General features: G+C 32.0%; 1 protein-coding gene and 1 long non-coding RNA gene across 4 annotated transcripts in view; one reads left to right on the forward strand and one right to left on the reverse strand.

Annotated features, from left to right (window-relative positions):
* The window catches only part of LOC126879461 (cytosolic carboxypeptidase-like protein 5), a 61262-nt gene extending 56637 nt beyond the window's left edge, over positions 1 to 4625 (reverse strand). The window contains exons 1-3 of one of the 2 annotated variants that reach the window (XM_050642480.1): positions 3977 to 4625; positions 3733 to 3926; positions 3541 to 3672 (exon numbers count right to left, since the gene is read on the reverse strand). In XM_050642480.1, the coding sequence (XP_050498437.1) occupies positions 3541 to 3672; positions 3733 to 3832 (232 nt within the window). In that variant the 5' untranslated portion in view covers positions 3833 to 3926; positions 3977 to 4625. Of the gene's footprint in view, positions 1 to 3540; positions 3673 to 3732 lie in introns of both variants that reach the window. The other variant, XM_050642481.1, reaches the window with a different exon arrangement.
* A 12-nt stretch (positions 4626 to 4637) lies between these two features.
* LOC126879466 (uncharacterized) lies at positions 4638 to 20467 on the forward strand. Of its 2 annotated transcripts, XR_007696066.1 has the most exons (5): positions 4638 to 4870; positions 10233 to 11448; positions 11594 to 15572; positions 15746 to 15905; positions 20233 to 20467. It is a non-coding gene; the product is annotated as an uncharacterized LOC126879466 (long non-coding RNA). The 2 variants fall into 2 exon arrangements; XR_007696065.1 differs by having other exon boundaries at positions 15746 to 20467.
* The last annotated feature ends 2301 nt before the right edge of the window (positions 20468 to 22768 follow it).

Below are 22768 nucleotides of genomic sequence, written 5' to 3' on the forward strand. Positions count from 1 at the left end.
GTTGGAAACATATGGGAAACTGTTTTGTTATGCTTTTTATGAAAAAAAGTTATTCTTTATAAAAAGTTCTGCATGCTCTAAAACCTAAGATTCAATCATCAGATATCAAATTTTCTCAATATTATATGAGGTATGTAAAAAAATATGAACTTCGTTCAAGAGTAAAGTACCTTTATTTCTCTCAATATCGAAAATTCTTATTATGAAAAGTTGTTTGGAAATAAAAACTAAGATCAAATATGCAATTACATGCTTCTAATTGGAAAAAAAAATATTTTCCAAATTTTTCTCAAATTTATTGATACTAACTTCGTTTTTATTTATTACACATACGATAACTCTTTTATTATTACTTTTACGAAAAAAAGGTATTCTTTATAAAAAGCTCTGTATGTCCTAATGCCGAAGATGCAACCATCAGATATCACATTTTATTAATTTTATACGAGGTATGTCAAAAAATATGAATTTCACTCAAGAGTAAAGTACCTTTATTTTTCACAATATTGAAAACGGTTATTAAAAAAGTTGTTTAGAATTAAAAACTATGTTTCGATATGCAATAACATCCTTCTAATTGAAATATTGTGAAATATAAAGGTACTATAATCTTGAGCGAATTTCATATTTTTTGACACATCTCGTATAAAATTAATAAAAGTTGATATATCATGGTTGTGTCTTAGATTTTGGACCATGCAAAGCTTTTTATGAAGAATAACTTTTTTTCATAAAATGAATAATAAACGAGTTATCATATTTGTAATAATTAAAAACGATGTTGGGTATCCATACCTTTGAGAAATTTTTTTTTCCAATTAGAAGCATGTAATTGCATATGTGATCTTAGTTTTTAATTCCAAACAACGTTTTATCATAAGAATTTTCGATATTGAGAGAAATAAAGGTACTTTATCCTTGACCGAAATTCATATTTTTTGACATACCTCGTATAATATTGAGAAAATTTGATATCTGATGATTGAATCTTAGGTTTTGGGACATGCAGAACTTTTTATAAAGAATAACTTTTTTTCGTAAAATTAATAATAAAAAAGTTTCCCATATGTTTCCAACTTAAGTAGACACGCTGTATATTCTAGACATTGGTGAATTGCTGGAAAGTTTGCGTTACGGAAATCATAATAATATTCATTACCAGAAATTGACCTATAAAAAACATTAAGCTGCAATGATGTTAACAGAGGAGGATGATGAGAGTCAGGTGAAACCAGAGCATCGTCAGCTTCAGAAATGACAAGCTCTTCTGGGGCCAGGATAAGATCCAGAATAACACCCCTGCTATTAAATATAAAATTACATTGAAAAAGATTATGATAAGCATACATATTTGAAACAACCTCAATGACATCAACTACAGCTAGCGGTGATGGAGTTTGTGAGGTTGCAGAAGAGCAATAATCTTCAACTCTCCACATAGCTGAGGGGAGATTATAGTCACCAAATAAGTGAAATTTCAGGGATTCTCATTAGTTTTGGACCAGATAACAGCGAAACTACAGGGTAGTATTCCATGGTGCCTAATGTATGCTGATGATGTAGTGTTAATAGGAAATAGTGAAAGAGACAGAACAAAAACTGGAACAGTGGAGACAAGCTCTGGAGGAAAAATGTTTAAAACTTAGTAGGACAAAAACAGAGTATTTGGAATGTTCATTTAAAGATGGAGTTACTACAAATAAAATGGTATCTTTGGATGGTGAAATGATTGTGAAAAGCAATAGTTTTAAGTACCTAGGATCAGTATTACAGAGTAATGGAGAAATAGATGAAATGAGAATGTTTAAATGGACGAGTGGAGTGACAAAGAAGGATAGAATTAGAAATGAGTATATTAGGGGAAGTCTAGGTGTGGCACCAATTGATGCCAAAATGAGAGAGCATAGGTTAAGATGGTTTGGTCATGTTCAACATCGAGACGTTAATCACCCAATACGAAGAATAGCTGAAGTGCAGATTCCTGGAAGGAGTAGGAGAGGAAGACCAAAGAAGACCTGGGGGGAGACGATAAGGCAGGACATGTTGGTAAAGGGGATTAAAATTGCTATGACCCAAGATAGAGTTGTGTGGAGAAATGCAATTATGCAATTATGCATTGCTGGATAAGGCAAAGAGAACGATGATGATACAGTAGAACCCCGCAAATCCGAACTAATTGGGGGGACAGCCTGTTCGGATTCCGAAAAGTTCGGATTATCCGAAAGTTATCCTAACTAATAATTCAAAGCTTTCGTTTTCGTTGATTTTGAGTCACAAAACGTTCTCGCAAGAGTGTGGACTGTGGACAATATTTTTGGACTAAGTTGACTGCAAGCAAACCGAAGTAAGTTTATATTTAACATTTATAAGTACTACGTTTATGTAGTTTACGCACTTACGGATACGAACATGTAAACCGAATGGAACCAGATAGATTAGCGAACATCTGTAAAAACAACAAGCCGTATAGTAGAAGACCCGTTGGAAAGCCGCCGAAAAAGTGGAAAGACAATGCACACTCAACAACAACTGAAACAGAATAAGAGGCAGACAAACAGGAGTAATCCTAGTCGCACGAAGAAGAAGAAGAATAAGAAGTTTACATATAAAGTATGTATTTATTTTTAAGAAATATTAAATGTTAACATCCTATTAATCCTACATTGTTAAATTTTCTAGTTTTATTCTATATAATAAACATATTTTTAAGTTTTTGTCGTGAATTTTTTATTTTTTTTTTTTCACTTTCTGTTGTTCGGATTTGCCAAAAGTTCGGATTAGCGGGGTTCGGATTAGCGGGGTTCGGATTAGCGGGGTTCGGATTTGCGGGGTTCTACTGTACATGTTCCATCTAGAAATTCTAGACATACCAGAGCTACAGCTAAATTAGAAATATTTGTATAAGGTATGTTGGGTAGAATTATCATAATATCTTGAGATTTAGACACTAAAACTCAGAGATTAGACATTCTTAAAAAATCACCCTGTATAACTAAGTACCTAGGAAAATTATTAATATGAAATAAATGATTTTTATCCCTTGTACAAATAATTTCTCATAATGACATCTGTTATTGTTTTGGTACATATTCAATAGAAAGTGCAAGGTTATGGAAAAAACCCAACAATTCCAATATTAAATCCTTGTATATTATGACAATGTCTTTGTAAATATACATTAAAAAGTATCCCTCCCTGGTACTTTAAGTGGTACAAGAGCCTATCTTTGGATCCAAAGGTTGCGAGTTAAAATCCCAGCTGAGCAGGAAATTTTTCTTTATTAAAAATTTAATAAATTAAAATAATTTCTATTATTGTGTGATCAGTACTCACCTGAGGGACCACAGACATTCGGATACAATAAGCGTCTCTTTGCAAAGACAATGAAGTTGACTTTACAAAGTTACTAAGTAACAAGACATTTACTCAACACACACAGTACTCCCCTGAGCTAGTGATCACTATGTAATTACGTAGCTAAAGGTTCAAAACCAATGCCAGAAAACAAACAAACAAAGATGTACATAAAACCATATTTACCTTTTACACCAAAGTAAAACCAAGTCCTATTCCCATTCTCAAATTCAGTGCCATAACAGTCAGGTTTTGTCCAAAGATTAAACTCAGCATCAATAATCTCCTGTACCAAAGCATTTTTAGGATGTTTTGAGGCTGCAAAATAATTTTAGTCAGTATGTGATAGATAGGAAAATTCCATTATACTAAACCTACCAATGTCATGGGCTGAGCCTGGGACATGTTCTACTTTGGCCAAATTTGCGGAATCAAATTCATTATAAAAAGTAAAACCTGCACAAGGAATGCCTGCCATAATTTTAGGAAGAGTTTGTCAACCTAGACTTTCTGTCATTTGAAAAATTTAATAAAAATGCACTCGATATTTCACTAATTTCACCCTTTGTGACCTAGAACACATTTTTAGTACATCAAATAAATATTAATGTTATGTATTCACCATTTGTGACGAAATCAAATGAGATTATGATCCTAATTCTGGAAAACCATAAGCAATCAAATAAACAAATATAATATGACAAGTTCAATAATCAGCTGTTTTAATATTTGTCTTTGTCATTTGATATCATTTGTTGGACGTTCAGACAGCACCTATATTGCCGTTTTATCTTTACTGTATGGATTTTTCGTATATTGTTTGAAGATTTCAGTGTAATTTATCAATTCTTATTTAAAACTTCTTTGTTACATATTTTACTTTTCATTTGGCACGCCCTGACTCACCATTTGTCGTTCTTTGACTCTTTGTTTATCTAGCCATTTTTAGCGAGTAGGAGTATCCTTTGACACGCCATCCTTGTTTGTGAAATGTTCAAAAGAAAACAAAAATTGCGGATAAAGGTAGGATAGAAAGTCCTAGTCTTTGTATCCTGATTCCTAATCGCTTCCTGATATTTTTAGTCTGTTGAGAGGCTGAATTCATTTTTACATGGCCACCTTTATTTGAACTTGAACATCCTGTTCAGTGTGCGTCTTGGAAGAGTGTTGCCATCGTATACGCTAAAAGCTGATTGGCTCCGCCATCTTTTGCTCAGATTTCCGGATTAATTTGGAAGGGGTAAACAGATGATCAGTTGTTTATCATGCCCCGCTAACTCTAATAAAAAACATGTATTCGTATTTATTTTCCTTCCGTTTAGTCAGAGGCGCTGATGTCGGCATTGTGATTGGTGGAACATGACTTTTGACAAATCCTGCGCTATCTGTGAATCTTTAATCTGCACTCTTGACCTGTGCTTGGTGGTGTGAACAGCGCTTGGCTCCGCGTTCTACGAATACGAGGTCTTTCCTAAGTACTAACGTACCTAACCTACCCCAAATTGTTTTTGTCTGGGTAAGTTGAGCATTAGCTTAATCATTTGAATACTTCTTTCTTTTTTATAGGCTTAATTTGATATATTTTGTTATTTTTCTTTTTTATATATTGTTTATTACAAAACTTGCACTGACTGGCTTTTTGTATTATGAGTAACGAACAGGGGGGTACGTCCCCCCTCAAACCCGTCGAGAACATAATTTTAGATTCCGCATCAAATAGTAATAACGATATTTCAAATAGTAATAACGATATTTCTAACTCCCATAGCCTATCTCAGAACGATAAAACCCATCAGGAACAAAAAATTATCAACCTCTACTCCGAAAAAGATAATGGGCCCTTTTTTGTGTATTTAGAATCAACAAACATAGATACGAAAGTAGGTTCGTTTAATGGGATTAAAATTGCTAGAGATATTTTCAATTTAAAATTAAAAGATATTCGAAAAATACATAGTAAAGGCCTTAATCGAATTGCAATTGAATTTATTAATTTTGAATCAGCTAATCAATTTTTAAATAATAAAACTTTGTTAGACAAGGGTTATAAAATTTATATTCCCTTTAATTTTGTTACTTGTAAGGGTATAGTTAGACAAATTGATCTAGAGATTGGTGACAAAGAATTGTTGGATTGTTGCAGTACAGGCTCTGACATCGAAATACTAAATGTTAGAAGACTCAATAGGAAGGTATTCAAGAATGACGTAATCACGTATGAACCAACAGGCACAGTACTCTTTACTTTTAAAGGTGTAATAATGCCTAAAATAGTAAACTTTTATGGCATGCCGAAACTAGTTAACGTTTACGTAGCACCAGTTACTCAGTGTTTCAATTGTTTAAGGTTTGGGCACACTAAAACAATCTGTAAGAGTAAAGATCGTTGCATTAACTGTGGTGAACTTGCCCATACTGAAGCATGTGAAGTCAGATGCTTCTTCTGCAAGGGACCCCACAAAGCCACTGATAAGAACTGCCCCGAATTCCTGAGGCAAAAAAACATTAAAGAATTAATGGCATACGAAAATATGACTTTCTATGATGCCAACGAAGCAGTCACAAAAACATATGTAGAAAAAGATAAGTTTATTATGTATGCCAGTGACTTCCCAGTTCTTAGGAATAGGAAGTCCAATAATATCCCAAACAATAATGTTAGCATCAACGACTCTGTCACGCCCTCCCAAAGAAGAACTCATAACTTCAAATCCTCCACTACCAAACGCTCATTTCAACAGGTGGTCTCTAACTCAAACAACAAAAGACGAGTCATTCAAAAAGGGTACGACAAGAAAGCTCATGAAGAAAACCTCTTTTTCCCTAATTCACGCCCCGAAAAATCAACATACTCTCCCTCCCAACAACAAGCCTCAACATCATATAACACAAACACAGAAAAACCCTCATCAAACTCTCTACAAAACTTAGCCTGGCATCCCAGTGCATTGCAACATATTCAACATTCTGACTCAGATACTTTATATAATACCAGAAACGCTTGTCTACATTTTCTCAATAATGCGACATTCGATAATTTAAATATTCTCAAAAATATATTATCCCAGACAAACTTGGACTATATGGACCAAGATTCAATCTCAGACTTTGACTCTTTATAACTTCCTATACACCACAATGTCTCACAACCCAAAACTAAAAATAATACAATGGAATATCAGAAGTGTTAATGCAAATAGGGATAACCTGATTAGTCTAATATCCGAAATGGATCCAGATATCATTTTCATCAATGAAACATGGCTTAAGCATGATGCCAGATTTTCTTTAAACTTTTATAACATCATCCGACAAGACAGGGATGATTCATTTGGTGGGGTGGCAACATGCATTAAGAAATCCATAAGGTTTTCGACAATCAAAAAATTCAATTCAGCTCTAGTTCAATACATAATAATTAGTATCAGTAACCTATACCTTATAAATATATATTCTAGTTCAAATATGGCAATCACTGCCACCTTACTAAACGAAATGGTAGAAGGTATACCCTTAAATAATCTAATCATTATGGGGGATTTGAACTCACACCATCCCGCTTGGGATAAAGGGGTATGCAATAAAGGTGGTAAAGTTATTTTTGATTTTTCCTTTGATAATGACCTTACAGTGTTAAATGATGGCTCAGCAACGTTATTTCAAGACTCTAATAAGAACATCAGTGCAATAGATCTTGCAATTGTGAGCAACAGTATGTGTTTGTCGTCTGAGTGGGGTGTTATCCAAGACTGCGGTAACAGTAACCACTTTCCCACATACATTAAATTAAATATAGAGTACCTTAATGGAATAGAAAGACACCTACTTAAACCATACAAAACAAGAAACACTAAAAAAGCTGACTGGAATACCTATTACCAGAACATATTATTAAACAAGCAAAACTTGTCAGAAATCAAAGACTATAAGGATTTCCTTACAGTCATAAACACAGCGGCAGATGAAGCAATCCCTTTCAAAAATTGTGGGGTACAGGGTAGACCCAGGAATCCATGGTGGGACGAAGAGTGTTCCTTATGGATCAAAACACGAAAAGAAGCAATCTCCAATTTTAATAATTCCCCCTCTATAGAAAATTTCATCGAAACAAAACGCATCATCGCTATGACTAGGAGGAACTTAAAAACAAAAAAGAAATACAAATTTAAAAACTTTTGTGAATCCTTAAACAGAGGATCCAATATCACTTACGTTTGGAATAAAATTAAAAAATTTTCCAATTATCACAATAATAAAGTTGTTCATAATCCGCCAGATAATATCAAATTAGAAATATTAGGTAAAATGTCTTCAATAAACATTGATCCCAATTTTAATATGTCATATGATAACCAAGAAGTTGCTCCCTTTTCAATCCATGAGTATAATTTGGCGTTAAATAATAAAAAAGATTCTGCGCCAGGTATCGATGACATATCTTACTTGATGTTAAGAAACCTCCCACTGGCAGCCAAAAACACACTGTTAAGAATTTACAACCTTTGTTTGAGTGGGGGTCCTGTTCCTGTGGAATGGAAAAAATTTAATGTAATTAACATCTTAAAGCCTCAAAAAAACCCTACTTTGTCTGAGAGTTTCAGACCAATAGTCCTATCATCCTGTGTACTTAAAACTCTCGAAATCATAATTAAAAATCGTCTGGATTGGTTTATGGAACACAATTCACTATTTAAAATTAATCAATCAGGTTTCAGGAAAGGTAGAGGGACATATGATAATTTAGCTCTTTTACACTCTACGATTTTAGAAGCATTTGAATCTTCCCAAACGGTATTAGCCATTTTTCTAGATATTAAATCAGCCTACGACAATGTTGAAATATACAACCTTTATAATAAACTTAAAAATTTAAACCTCCCCTTGGCTTTAATCAACCTTATCCTTAAAATCCTACAAAATAGACTTTTATATTCAAGAGCTGATGACGGCAATTTCTTGGGACCATACCAAACTTCTAAGGGGCTACCTCAAGGCTCTCCCTTAAGCACCATTCTTTTTAACATATACATTCATGACCTTTTCTATTTATTCTCTAACGAAGTGAAAATATGTGGGTATGCAGATGATTTAGTGTTGTATATTAGCGGTAAAGACATTCATAGTATGACAAATAAGATCATCCCAGAAATTACAAACACTCAAAACTGGCTAGAAGCTCATGGGTTGTCTATTTCAATTGATAAATGTGAAGCTGTGTGGTTCACAAGAGGTCAACGCAAAACAAACCCCCCTATAATCACTCTTAATAATAACAATAACATTCCCTTCAAAAATCAGGTTAAATTCTTGGGCATCACTTTTCATAAAAACTTGAAATGGGACCCTCACATAGACAAAATTGTACTTAAAGCAAAGAAAAATATCAACATATTGAGAGCATTGTGTGGAGTTTGGTGGGGTGCAGACCCCAAGATTCTAATTATGGTCTTTAATGCTTTGATTAGGTCTCATATGGATTATGGTTCCTTTCTGTTCAGCCCAATTACACAGAAATGTAGCAATAACCTAAATAAAGTATTTTTCGAAGGGCTCAGAGTATGCCTGGGATGCATGAAATCCACTCCGCGCTTAGCAATCTTAGCTGAATCTGCTCAGATTGACCTGGAACATAGAAGTCTAATACTAGCGTCTAAATTCATATCTAAAATTATCAAAATTAACAATCACCCAGTAATAAAGACGCTTCTTAACATACGTAGAAAAATCATAAATAAACCCATTTTCCACAAGGCAAACCTTGTACCTCTTCTTGTAATGGCCCTTGAACATTTTTTCCCTTATCAAAACAAAATACACAAACATCCAAACTTTCCTTGTTATGACTTGGACTTCAACACATTAAGCAATCCAATACAAACGTTAAACTGTAATCTTAAGAAAAATGAATCATCAATCAAACAAAAATTTTCAATATTCACCCAAAAGTACAATAGGGATTTCTCCTTTGTATATACTGACGCCTCCAAAAGTAATGGGAGAATAGGTTTTGGAGTCAACATTCCCAACATTAACTTCAAGTTTTCTTCTAGGCTTCCTGGTGAGTTATCTATAACAAAAGCCGAAAATGTGGCAATTTACCAAGCAATTAAAATCATAATATCTAAAGACATCAAGAAGGCTATTATCTTCTCAGATTCTCTAAATGCTATATCTAAAATTAAAAACCCTAAAATATCAGCCACTGATGACTCAATCTCCCTCAAAACAAAAAATCTCATCTTATCAGCATATAAGAAAGGTTTTGACATTTTAATCTCATGGATTCCAGGACATTCTGACATTCCTGGTAATGTAGAAGCTGATTTACTAGCCAAAATAGGGACAGGCTTAAATATTCCGTTGGCTATGTTATTAGACTCCCAAGATATTCTAAACTCCATAAAGGAAAAAATTATTACTAAATTTAAAATCAATTGGGAAGCCATGCTGCGGAGGAAAAACTACCAGTATATGAGAATGCAAACCTCTTTTTCCTTTAAGGCATGGTTCTCAACCCTAACATTTAAAAACAGAAGACATATCACCACAATAATAAGAATGAGAACAGGTCATTGCTTAACTAAACAACATCTTTTTAAAATCAAAATAATAGACAGTCCAGCATGTGAATGCGGAGTAGTGGAGGATTTAAACCATATTTTCTTTGAATGCCCCATTAATGTTATTCCCAACATGGATTTATACACAATCTTTATTTCAATGAAATTCAAAACACCAATCTCAATAGATACAATCTTAATATCCCCTAACGAAAGGTCGGTCAGTGCAATCTTACAGTTTCTTGACTATAATAAAATTAATTTGTAATTCATGATGCTCAACTTTATTTTAATATGTTTAATATTTTTGCCTTCCAGTTTCTCCTCTGTGGCGTTCCTATTACCATTTGTTTACAATCTGTGTTTGTGTTTCCTATTTGTATATAACACCTTAACCTCAAATTTTTAAAAGTCAGGAAAAAATGCTACCATCTCACGCAAATGTCAGCGGCCCTGATATGGTTTAGAACCAGATTACATCACGGTCGCCAACAAATAGTGCTGGCGAATCGCCTCGTAGCGAAGCCATAAAAAAAGAGAAGAAGAAGAATCTTTAATCTGTGTTCGTGTTAGTTCGTTCGTTGTCGTTGTCGTTCACTTATTTTATATGGTCGGTTATGTGATGTGTTTGGTGTTTGTGTTTAGTTTCTGTCACCATAAAAAGCTGATATTCAGTCGTGTTTTTTGATATTTTTGTTATTTCATAATCGAGTACCTTTTTAAAGGTAAGTTTTTCTGATTGTAGGTACTGTTTATCCAACAGTTTTAAAATACGCATTTTATTTCGCGTTTTGTTGTTGGGTCTAATGGCCGATCAGCTGTTGTGTGCAGCTGATAAATTCAACAAGTAAACATATATTTAATCGAAATTAAATACTCATATTTCTATGTAAAATGTCACATTATTGTATAAATAAATAATTAAGAAACAAAAGTGGTTTGTGTTTTACCTTGATTGTCCACTTGAATAAAATAATATTAAATATTGGAAGTACCGTATGGAGGCTATGGTGTACCTAGCGTGGAGGCTAGGCTAGATAACGCTACCCTTCTTATCCAATCAACAGCAAGAACGTTTAAAATTTCACACCTATCATGTCAAAGCTACAGACCACTTATGTGGAGGCCAGATTTGTAGTATCCTTCCAATTTTCCAGGTGCTGAAATACGTGACATATTCTTTGGGGAGAGATTAAATATCCAGCACGCAACCGCACTGTTGCCAGATTTACATCTTTAGCGGGAAGTTTAAAATTTGACAGTTGTGTTTTCTCGAATCCGAATCTTAACCTTACTTTTACAGGTGATTATGTGTATGTAAATAAATTGAAACAAGTCTTGTTTGTATATACTGTTATTATTTAAAACTCTAAATAATTTATGTTAGTCTTTTAACAAAAATGAAGCTCAAAAAACTACACTTGTTTACAGTGCAAATGATTTTTTAATGGCAAGAGGGATTTAGGATTTCATTTGCAGGAAAAACATGGGCAACCTACCCAGTTGGTAAAATTGCAATTCAAAAACTCTTTAGGTAAGTATGGGTAACCTCCGCATTATTATTTATTTTTTAAGTATTAAGGTTGATATCAAAGGTAGTTTTATGTAGGTAGATACTAGATACAAGTAAGCTAAAAGTAGTATAACTTCCCATATAATCACCTGTTATGTTTTTGTAGATTTTACTGTCTGGATGGCACAGGAAGAGAAACAAAATAATGTTCTGTACTGCAGTCACAGGAGTACATAGTAGAGATATAATAAAAAAGCTGTTCAACATCACCGGACACCATTTAATTTTTAGAAAATGAAAAGTCTTCAGGTTGAATGCGATCTGTAGTATTGCTACATAATGAATGTGTTTAGATATGGTATTTTTTATTGAATAATCTATACAGGCCCAACTAAATGAATGTATACATATATTGCAGAAAGTGCATTTAATGGAGCAGCAAGTTTTTTTTGTGTTTCAATGAGGTATTCAGTTTTTTCTTTTAGTATATACACATTATCTTGTAAAATAGCAAGCTAATACAGTTCGATATCTAGACATTATAGAGCTTTCAACAGGTTTACCTTTTTTAAGCTTTATAATTCTTTCGACAGTTTTATTTCTTAAATAAACAATAACAACCGATGTTTCAATGGCCATATTATTGGTATTAATTCCATAACCCTTCCTATAACAATAGTCCCATTGTTGGAAGTTATTGCACTAGTTCTGCTGGAAATACTTACCAAAGTTGTATGTATCTGCATCATTCATCAGAAATTTCATTAAGATTTACTTGCCATGCCCTCTCTATGTACCAGGGACATAACAGTCTAGTAGGAACAGAAAACATTACGTTCAGGCATTGTAAAAAGTGTTATGTCTGACATGAAAATATTTGACTATATAATACCAGAACGCTCATGTATTTTTTCAAAAAAAGTGGGTAAATAAAAGTATCTTTTCTATTTGAACATAAGAAAACAATGGGAAATTCATACTGTCATAAGTTCAAAGTGATAGGAAATGAGCCCATGAGTTCCATAAATTGCGATTTACCAAACTTAATTAATATTTCCTTTTGCACAGCATTCATGGAAATACTTAAGACAAAAATCATTATTGTTAAATTCGGGATGATTATCAATTAGTATGCCCTGTTGGTTGTAAAATAATATTGGACATGACCCAGTCTGTAAGCATTCAATTACCCATAAATGAACACTGGTTGCGCCTACATCCATCTTTCAAATCAATGTCATAGGAGTGTTTAATGTTCGTGTTATCTTGTCTTGTAAGTAAATCAGCTCTCAATAATATTTAAAAAATGGACTAGTGGTAACATTTTTGTTTTAAATTATATTGTGTATATGCAAATATTTTACTTACATTTTTGAATATGCCCATAATGTGTTTTAAAATAATAAATGTTACTGCACAACAATCAGTTTGAATATTTTTAGATATGTACTAGTATTTGATTAGTACACGAAATGCAGCAGACATGTTCTCTCTTCTATCTTAAGAGCTGATTTAATCTCTACTTGTATCTGTAAAGTTTATCATTTTTCCCATAGCCAATTTTAACACTCCCGGTTCCTCAACGTCTATATCCAAACCTGTTACAATCACATTATCATATTTCTCTTCTCGTTCTCTAGGTAATCTAGTCTAGTAATTAATTCTCGAACTGTCTTGTTTGTATTAAATATCTTAATTATGTACTTATTTTATTTTTATAATGAAAATTAATAAATTAACCATATGCAGCACAGCAAACAAATGTTTTCGGAAATATATTTATAAGAATTTAATTGCCTCTTTTTTGTATAGGTATGACATATTAAGTAAAAACTACTACATTTATTAATATAATATTTATTATTATACATAAGTAAAAACTATTTTTATAGCTAGGAATTACTTTATTAAATGGTCTTAAACCTGTTCATAAATTTTGTTACTATATTTTTTAATTCCGATTATAACAATAATAACTTTTTAGTTTAGATTTAGGTCAAAGTGTGTAATGTCATGTTTTATGTATTTTTTAACCCTAACACATTTGTATGTAGCAAATCATATTTGTTATTCTTATCTTATTTTAATTATATTCATTTAAGTTTTGATTTAATGAAATAAACCTATCAGTCAAAAAACTGTTGTTTAGTTGTGTACACCCAAAAACTAGCTTGAGGTAATACAGACGTCAATTGAATATGACAAATCCACGTCATAAAGACGTCTTTCTATGGTCAAAATGTCAGCCTAAAGACGTCATTTATTATGTCTTATGTCACAAAATTACCACAATAAAACGTTAAATATAAAATTGCTCAATTTAATGTCATTCAAGTTCCATGTGATGTATAGGGTTTTTCATCAACAGTCATTTGTTTCGGCTTCTGTCAGATTTCATATAATCCGTGTATAATATTAATATACACAGATTATACGAAATGTGACAGAAGCCCGAAACAAGTACAATCGATGAAAAGCCCAATTGATGGCAAATTGGTTATTAAACCTGACATTTCGGTCATGTTTATGTCACCGATCAATTAAGACTAAAAAAACACCTCATTTAGATGTTACTCTGTTTGCTGGTCAGTTAGATGATTTGAAATACATGGATTACTGAATTTTAAAAAAGTTAAGAAAAGGTAAACTATGGAAGCACTGGGTAAAGAAGAAAGATGCATTAAATATAATAAAAAAAGACAACCTATGACAATAAAACATTAACATCAAAATTGTTAACCTTTATTCTGCTCATACTTAACATAATCTTCCTAGTTGAAGTCCACATACTGTGTATTAAAACTTAAAGCCACTTTGTGGGCGTTTTTGGCATATTTTAATAATTGTTTTTAATAGTAAAATGTATTAACAAAATAGATATAAAATTATTATTATTAACACATTCATGAACACGCTTCGCCTGTAGCCACGTCTTCTTATACTGCTACCTATATCTTCTTATTCTTACTTGCTTTGGCTTTCAATATAAACCACAATAATACCACCATTCATTTTTAAGTATATTATATATGTACCTATATTATGTAAGAAAATAGAATTTACCTAATAACTCACCTCGTCCCCAGGTAAAGTAAAGGTGCTACACCACTTAAATGTTTTTTCATTCTTATTTATTTTGTAACTTTAGCCAGAAGTTATATGATGGGAATTATTCATACAATACATATTAATACTATTAAAACTAATACCTATTAATATTCTAAATAATTATTTAATACTAAAATAAAGAAAAATGTCTATCTATACTACATTAATTGAGACAACATTTTCACTTTTCTTTTTGCAGGATCCTTGGGATTTTAAAGCTCTTCTCTATCTTGTTTTGTACAATAATTGTTTGAGAATGGCATACATACATAATAAGATGTTTCATGTTCTTGTACTCCTGTGACTGAATATTATTTTGTTTCTCTTTCTGTGACATCCACACAGTAAAATCTACAAAAACAGAACAGGTGATTACATGGGAAGTTATACCAGTCTATATTCATTGGTTATACTACTTATAGCTTACATTTATCTAGTATCTACCTACATAAAACTACCTTTGATATCAATATCAACCTTAATACCCAAAAAAATTAATAATAATGTGGAAGTTGTTCCATACCTACAAATTTTACCAACTGGGTAGGTTGCCCATGTTTTTCCTGCAAATTAAATCGTAAATCCCTATTATTGCCATTAATTTGCACTGTAAACAAGTATATCTCTTTTGAGTTTAATTCTTTTCAAAAGACTAACATAACGAGTTTTAAATTATAACATAGCATATTTTAGTACATTACTTGGTTCAATTTATTTACATTGTACATTTTTTGTACATAATCAAATCACCTGTAAAGTAAGGTTAAGATTCGGAATCAAAAAAATACAACTGTCAAATTTTAAACCAACTGACATTAGATATTTTAAAATTCCCGCTAAAAGAAAAGAAGTAAATCTGGCAACAGTGCGGTTGCGTGCTGGATATTTAATCTCTCCCTATTCTTTGAAGGGTAAGATCGCATTCTACCAAATCACACAACACTTTTTTCTATGTTGTTTATTTTTCGTTTACTCAGGTTTAACCTCACTTAACTAGATAGATCGAGAAATATTAAATTACTATTACTATTATTCAGGTTGAACATGGGCGTCATTTGATAGGGGGCAGGGGGGGCATTTGCCCCCCCCGGCCCTGAAAATTACTGAAATTTACAAAAAATAGATCAATTTTGTATTATGTTTGCATATAAATGTATTGTATATATAATGCTTGCCCCCCCCTATCAAAATTTCAAATGACGCTCCTGAGGTTGAAAAATGCCTTCCTCTAAGGTAAAAGGTTGCGAAGTCGATTGGGGAAAAATAATGTGAAAATGAATTCTTTCCCAAAAGAATCTGAACGACGGAAAGTGTGGATTAAAAATATAGGGTTAAAACAAGATCCAAACAAATATGCTGTTGTTTGTGAAGTAAGTTCTTCAAGTAAAATTAATTGAGTATTTGCATTTGATGCATTCTCTTTATAATATTTATATCATTAAAAAATATTGTATTCAATTTTTGAATGTTTAGGAACACTACTTCTGACATGTTGAAAAAAGTTAGACAAGATGGCAGCAGAAAATTAAAATGCAATGCTGTACCAACAATATTTAGAGAAGAAAGCGAAAGTATTTAATTATTTATATTGGTTTTTTGTTTATTCACCAATTTAACACCTATAGATATTTGTATAACAAGAGAGCGAAGTGCACCTTTTCCTCCCAAAAATAAAGTTTACTAGTTTACTACAGTAATCATTCAAGGGAGGAAAAGGCACTTCTCCCATGTTATACATTTTTCCACCTCCCTCAAATAAGTAATTTTTTCATTTTTAAAATATTTATATAACTGTTGATTGAATACATGAATCATAATTGAATACAGGAATTTGTGTATTCAATCAACAATAGAACTAACAAAATTTATTAGAGAACTAAAACTAACAAGTAGGTACAGTATAACTATCAAATTATTAATGAAAAATTTTTAAATCAAAATAACAATTTACTGTTTTTACCATTTTGCAACATCTATAAATAAAATTTAAAATGTATGGATACTTACCTAATAGAAAATAGAGTAATAGTATAGGGTGTCAATAAGTTATTTCATCTATGCTATGACATAGTATGACGTCAACATCACTTTTACTTTTACTCCCTAGGGATTAAAAGTACTTTGTTTCCCTAGGGAGAAAAAAATATGACTATGCTCCCTACAATGAGGCCAGGAAATGTATACTTTGGATAGAGGTAGGTGGGAAAATCTGTTTTATTCAGTTATTGTGATTTGTTTCTTACAGACAATCGGTTTGTTCTAGCATGAGTTTCAAACGGTCTGAAACCATTAGCGAATAGTGGACCAGCGTGAGTAGAGGGCACTCGTAACTGTATTATGTTCTCTCACTGACCAACTGTTTGCTGACTAGTTTGACTGTTTGCTAGAACAAACCTATTATTCAAACAAAATGTCCTCTACGTCAGACTGATCAGAATTTTAAAAATGTGTCATATCAATCAAATCAAAAAATTTCAAAAATTGTTCCTGTAACCATTTTTAGTGGAAATAATAACAGTACTTATATTGGATCAGAGAGCCACCCAATTCATTGTTAAAGTATGATAAACTAAAAGTTAAACAATTAGGCATGCACTTCATATTATATTTAATGAAATATAACTCACTGGTACTCATACAAACTTGACGGCAAGCAAATTCAACAAATTTTTCCTCATTTATTAGTTTTTCACTACCGTTAAGTTTGGAAACAAGCGCTGTTGCCAAATAAAAACATCTACAGTCGGAAAAATGAAAGAATACCCATGAACGATCACATCAATCACATATTTTGTATTTGCTGTTTTTTTTTCATAAATAATAAATGAGAGAGATAGATTATTAATAATCTGAATAATATGTGATTGATGTGATCGTTCATGGGTATTCTTTAATTTTTTCGACGGTATGTATTTACCACAGCAACTACAGGTGACACTGTTTCTCTTTGTCTTTAAGAGTGTGAAACAAAGATAACTACAGTGGGAAAAATAAATAATACCCATGAACGATCACATCGATCACTTATTTTGTGTTTCCTATCTTTTTCTATAACAAACGTTTATTATTTATAGAAAAAGACAACAAACATAAATTAAGTGATTGATGTGATCATACATGGGTATTCTTTCATTTTTCCAACTGTATCTGTAATATACGTTGAGCTCGTAGGTAGAGGGGATAATTAAAAAATCGCGAGAGCCAGTAGTGACAAGTCTGTAAACCTTTACTGGAAATTTGACATAAATGTCAAAGTGAATAATTTAAAATTGAAATTAAAAACATTAATTAGAAAAAATATTAGTTGGTCAAAGCTGTGGTATATATTTTTATCTTAAGTATACTTACGGTTTAAATACTGAATTAAGTTTTTTTAATATTTTGTAATATCTAATTATAATTAGATATAAATCATCTAAGCGCCATCTACACGATAATTGTGAATGTATCTGAAGTAAGAAATTAATATTTCATTAAGAGAACGTTAAAACAGTTAGCAAAATTTTTAAAAAATCGATTACAATTTAATTACTTTTTTGCGTTGTAAATATTAAGCGATAAAATTAAATAATAAATTTAAAAATTACTGGTGAAAGTTGAATTAGTAATCCGCTAGGAGCGACACCAGCGAAGCTCAGAGCGTATAAGTGGGTGTGTTTGGACGACCATAGCGGCTGAATGTCAGCAGAAATCGGCTGAGTGGTTGTATCCAGCTGTGATAGGGAAAGCTTAGTAAATCTCTCAGCGGCTGACTTCCAGCGGTGATGTCTGACAGCTACTGCTGGCTCAGCTGTCCAGCCGCTGTGGTCATCCGAACGCACCCAGTGTCAGTCATGTTTTCCTATAGTATAGAAGGCTTAGATAGAAGGTTATGTAAGATTTTTGTTTGTTAATTTTTTCTTCTTCTTTTGTGGCCTTTGGAAGCTGTGCCCATTTAGCCAGCAACATTTCTTAAAATTAATGCCTAACTAAACCTACCATACAAAAAAACCATTACGAACCTAAACGACCAATCAAGGATACGTAAGGGAAAGTAAAGTTATTTAAAAAATAAACTGTTGTTAAAATATAAACTAAATAAATAAAATATAAATTGAAAACAATAATTTGACATTATAAATGTAACCTCCAATATTATGACAGACGTCAGTTACCATGACATCATATATTATACTAGTCACTAATTCTAGCCAATGAAATGCTTGCTGTAATAGGAATGGCATATCAAAAAAATCTGACTATTCTCTATATATTTTTTCAAATTTAGAATATGGCAACAAGGTGAAAGTTATGTGCATTCCTCATTGTTTAACTTTTCCTATATCTTTAGTATCAGGTCATCGTACAATACAAATACTTCCTGCAATGATTGGAAGTAATGCAGAACAAGAATTGGATTTGGAATCGCCGAGAAAAAGGAATGGTGTACAAAATAAGAAAGTATATAAAGGACAACAAACATCTTCCATAAGCGATCAAAATTGTATAACTGAAATTCAGGAAATAGATTCTGCTCCACCTTTAGGTATAAAAAATATTTTGACATTTTTTTTTATTTAATACACAATTTAATTATTATAAATTAATTTATAAATTATATTTATAAATTTAATTAATAATAAAATTATTATAAATTAAAATAAATTAAAAATTATTATTATCAAATTGAAACCCAATTGGGTATTCTCTCATTGCGTGACCGACGAGTAATTAAGGATGCAAGGATGCTCTATGGCATAATTAATTCAACAGTTTTGTGTCCTCAGCTACTTGAGCAGGTTGGTCTCCATGTACCTCTCCGCAGAACTCGATTAAATCAAACATTCTATGTTCCTATCCATAGAACCAACTATGCATATAACAACTTTTTATCTCGAGCACTAAGATGGGCAAACACTCAACCTGATCTAGATTTCTTTGCACCGAAGTCTGAATTCATCTCTAGCCTCAGACGTTTGTTTGTTTGAGTAGTTGTTGGATATTCATTATTGTGATATATGAATCTGATTTATGTGTTTAAGTTTGTGATATTTATATTTTATTGTATTATTGTTTTATTATTACTATTTTACTGTAGTTTTATTATTATTGACACATGTATTATGTATATTGGACTTATAAACTTGTAATCTTATTGGGCAGTGTCCCGTTGAAAATAAATAAATAAATAAATTTAATTTACCATCTGATCATGAAGCTATAAGTAAATGGTGTGAATGTTGAACACATGAGGGAGAAGCTGCCCTGTGGCAACTCTCCTGTATAATATATTTTATATTAGTTCACATAAATAGTTAATTTATTAAGTCTGTTGGCCATGGTTTCTTCAGTCACCTTTCAAATCCAGGAGGGGTATTTAGCAGTCTTGATTCGTTACTTGGATGATCCGTTGTCCATCAAAGAAGTTTCTTGTGATTATTCCAATTTCTTCCTCTACCAAGGACGTGGCAGAGTCATCTTGTATAGGGTTTTGTTCAAGTGTAAACACTTTTTTGCGCCAGTCCAGAGCTGTCTGCCAGCGCTGTCTTGAATAGAAAGGTGGTCTATTTTTCATGCCACTGGCATTCCAGTGAGACTGGCACCAGTTTCTGGATACATGTAAACGTTACTTTATTTTATGTAAATATTATTTTCATTCTAGAATCAAAGGGAGACTCTTTTAACAGGTAAATGACGCTATCATTCTTTTTGTTCTAGAAAAACTGTAAATAGTATTTAAGTTAACGATTGTGAATGAGTGAGAAGTCTAATAAAGCCACGACGAGATACTGTATTAGAGCGTACGATTTGGAGGTATTTTTGATTAGATAAATTTTGTAAAGTACAATATAAATTAGATTTGATAATATGTAGTATTTCCTAATAAATTAAATACTATTAAGTGTTTATTGTTCTTGTAAGTTAGTGTGGTAAATAAATAATATGAAGTAAGTCTGTGTATTTAAATTAATATAAGTGTTCTTATTTAAAAATAAATAAAGTCAATTCAAAATAAATATTAATGCCTAAAAATCAAATTAGTAAAGTCGCTCACATGTCACTAGCAAAGAAACTTGTCAGCTTTTTGTTTCCGGTTGATTTGGACAGGTTAAGAATTTAAAGTGGTAACACTACATGTTAAATCAATCAGTTTAAATTGTTTACAGTTTTACTTACAGTAGGAGCTGTAACATACTTTTGTTTACCAGTATGCAAAAATTAAAAAATCTTTCATAGATATTGATTCACCACTCAAGAACTAACAAATTGTGAAGAGCACAAATATGCCTGTACTTCGTTATCTGTCCAGGGCCGATATCAATTGATTGTCACAATATTGTATAGGTATAGAATAATTCATTTTATTACAATTAACAGTTTTTAGGTTTCCATACTTCTAAAGGAAAAACGGACCCTTATAGGCTCGCTATATACTTATACTATGGCCAAAAAGCGGTAGTGAGAATAGAAGACATAACATCAGAAGAAATAGAAATGAAAAAAAAAGGTGTTCGACAAGGGTGTATGCTTTCACCAATATTATTTAATATATAGGTACTCGGAAGACATATCAAGTAAGACAATGGATGAAATAAACATAGGCATTAGAATTAATGGCATGATCATAAATAACCTGAGATATGCTGATGATACAGTTCTTTTAGCCGAATCACATGAAAACCTACAGATACTGCTTACTTAATAAAGTGACCGCAGTAAGTGGAGAATGTGGACTATCGCTTAACATAAGCTTTATTCCAGCAATGTTCCATTAATTTTATCTGTCTCTTCCACATTAACCAAGAAGAGGTGTTGAAATTTCTGATACATTTCCAGTGGATACATTACCAGCTATTCGTGATGAATAATGAGTAATACAGACTTAAAAATTCATACAGACCTAGCAGTCATTACTTAGCTTTTGATTAAAATTGACAAATCTAAACGCACAAGTGGTCTGTTACTTTTCTGTCCAAAAAACGTTTATATGTTTTTTGTCATTTTGAATTAAACACCTATAAGTTCGTTTATGCTTTATGTTTCTAGCTTGATTCTATTTTTGAAGTTATTAGGTGCGATTGGGAAAAATGTTGTCGAGTTTTTTATAAAACTAACAGTATGCACTATTGTGCACACAGACAATATAAAGTTAGTTGCTAAATCTTTCAAGTTACGTATCGGTGGAAATAAAGTGTGAACAAAATATATTGGTGTTTTTAGTAAATATATGTTTTATAATTTTTTAATTTGTGCTATTCTTTTAATGAAATTTTTTGGAAAGTAGTAAGTATTAAAATTTAATTTAATATTTAAATAAATTACAAATAAACTGTTTGTTTTGAATCTATTTATTTCCTTGAAATAGTTGAAATCATATATACAGTAGACACTTTCTTAACCGACCATGACGGGAGCTGCTCATAGGTCGGATAATCAAAAAGTTGGTTAAACCGAAAATCTTTAAAACCACCCTCAGAAAGACATTACATATGTAACTCTATTAAAAATATATATATTTTATGATCTATAAACAAAAAAGTAGTATGTACATATAGTCCGTCCGCTATAACTTTTCCCATGGGTCACGATTCATTTTCAAACAAATTAAGTCAAAATATAAAGTGAAACGAATGTCGATGTGTATATACATATGTAATTAACAATATCACTCACAAGACAAATTATGAAACTTGTATGACCTCTAATCTAAAAATAGTATCCAAAAAGGTGTAGGGTCGGTCGGTTAAGAGGGCGTCTACTGTAAGTATAACTTACATACATAAAAGTACACACACTATTTTTTAATCCATGTTTAAACACTGGTTATGTCACTAGTATTAAAAGAGGCACCTAAACACATTTTGCAAATTATCACAAAAACTAATCTTGTAAGTAACAGACCAGTTTAGCTCCAGCATCCTCATCTGATCTTCCCCCCTTTTCTAGCAACAGTTTATGCCTGGGAGAATCCACCTGCAGAATAACCGATAAATGCTTATACTTTTCATTAACAATAACCATACTAACTCCTTCCAAGCTATGTATTCTGCTTTACTATTTTGACCAGCTTCTTATCTTATTCCCAGTGATCTTCCACACATCCGAACCTAAATGACGAAACTCATACTCTCACCTTTTCTATAGAATTATCACAATACCGTTTTAGCTTTTTAAGAAGCAAATGATATTTTTACACAATCAGTGTGAAACCAATTATTGCAAGCTCCACTGCAGCCCATCCATAATGAGACCA

The sequence above is a fragment of the Diabrotica virgifera genome, chromosome 2, assembly GCF_917563875.1.
Source record: "Diabrotica virgifera virgifera chromosome 2, PGI_DIABVI_V3a".
Lineage (NCBI taxonomy): Eukaryota > Metazoa > Arthropoda > Insecta > Coleoptera > Chrysomelidae > Diabrotica > Diabrotica virgifera.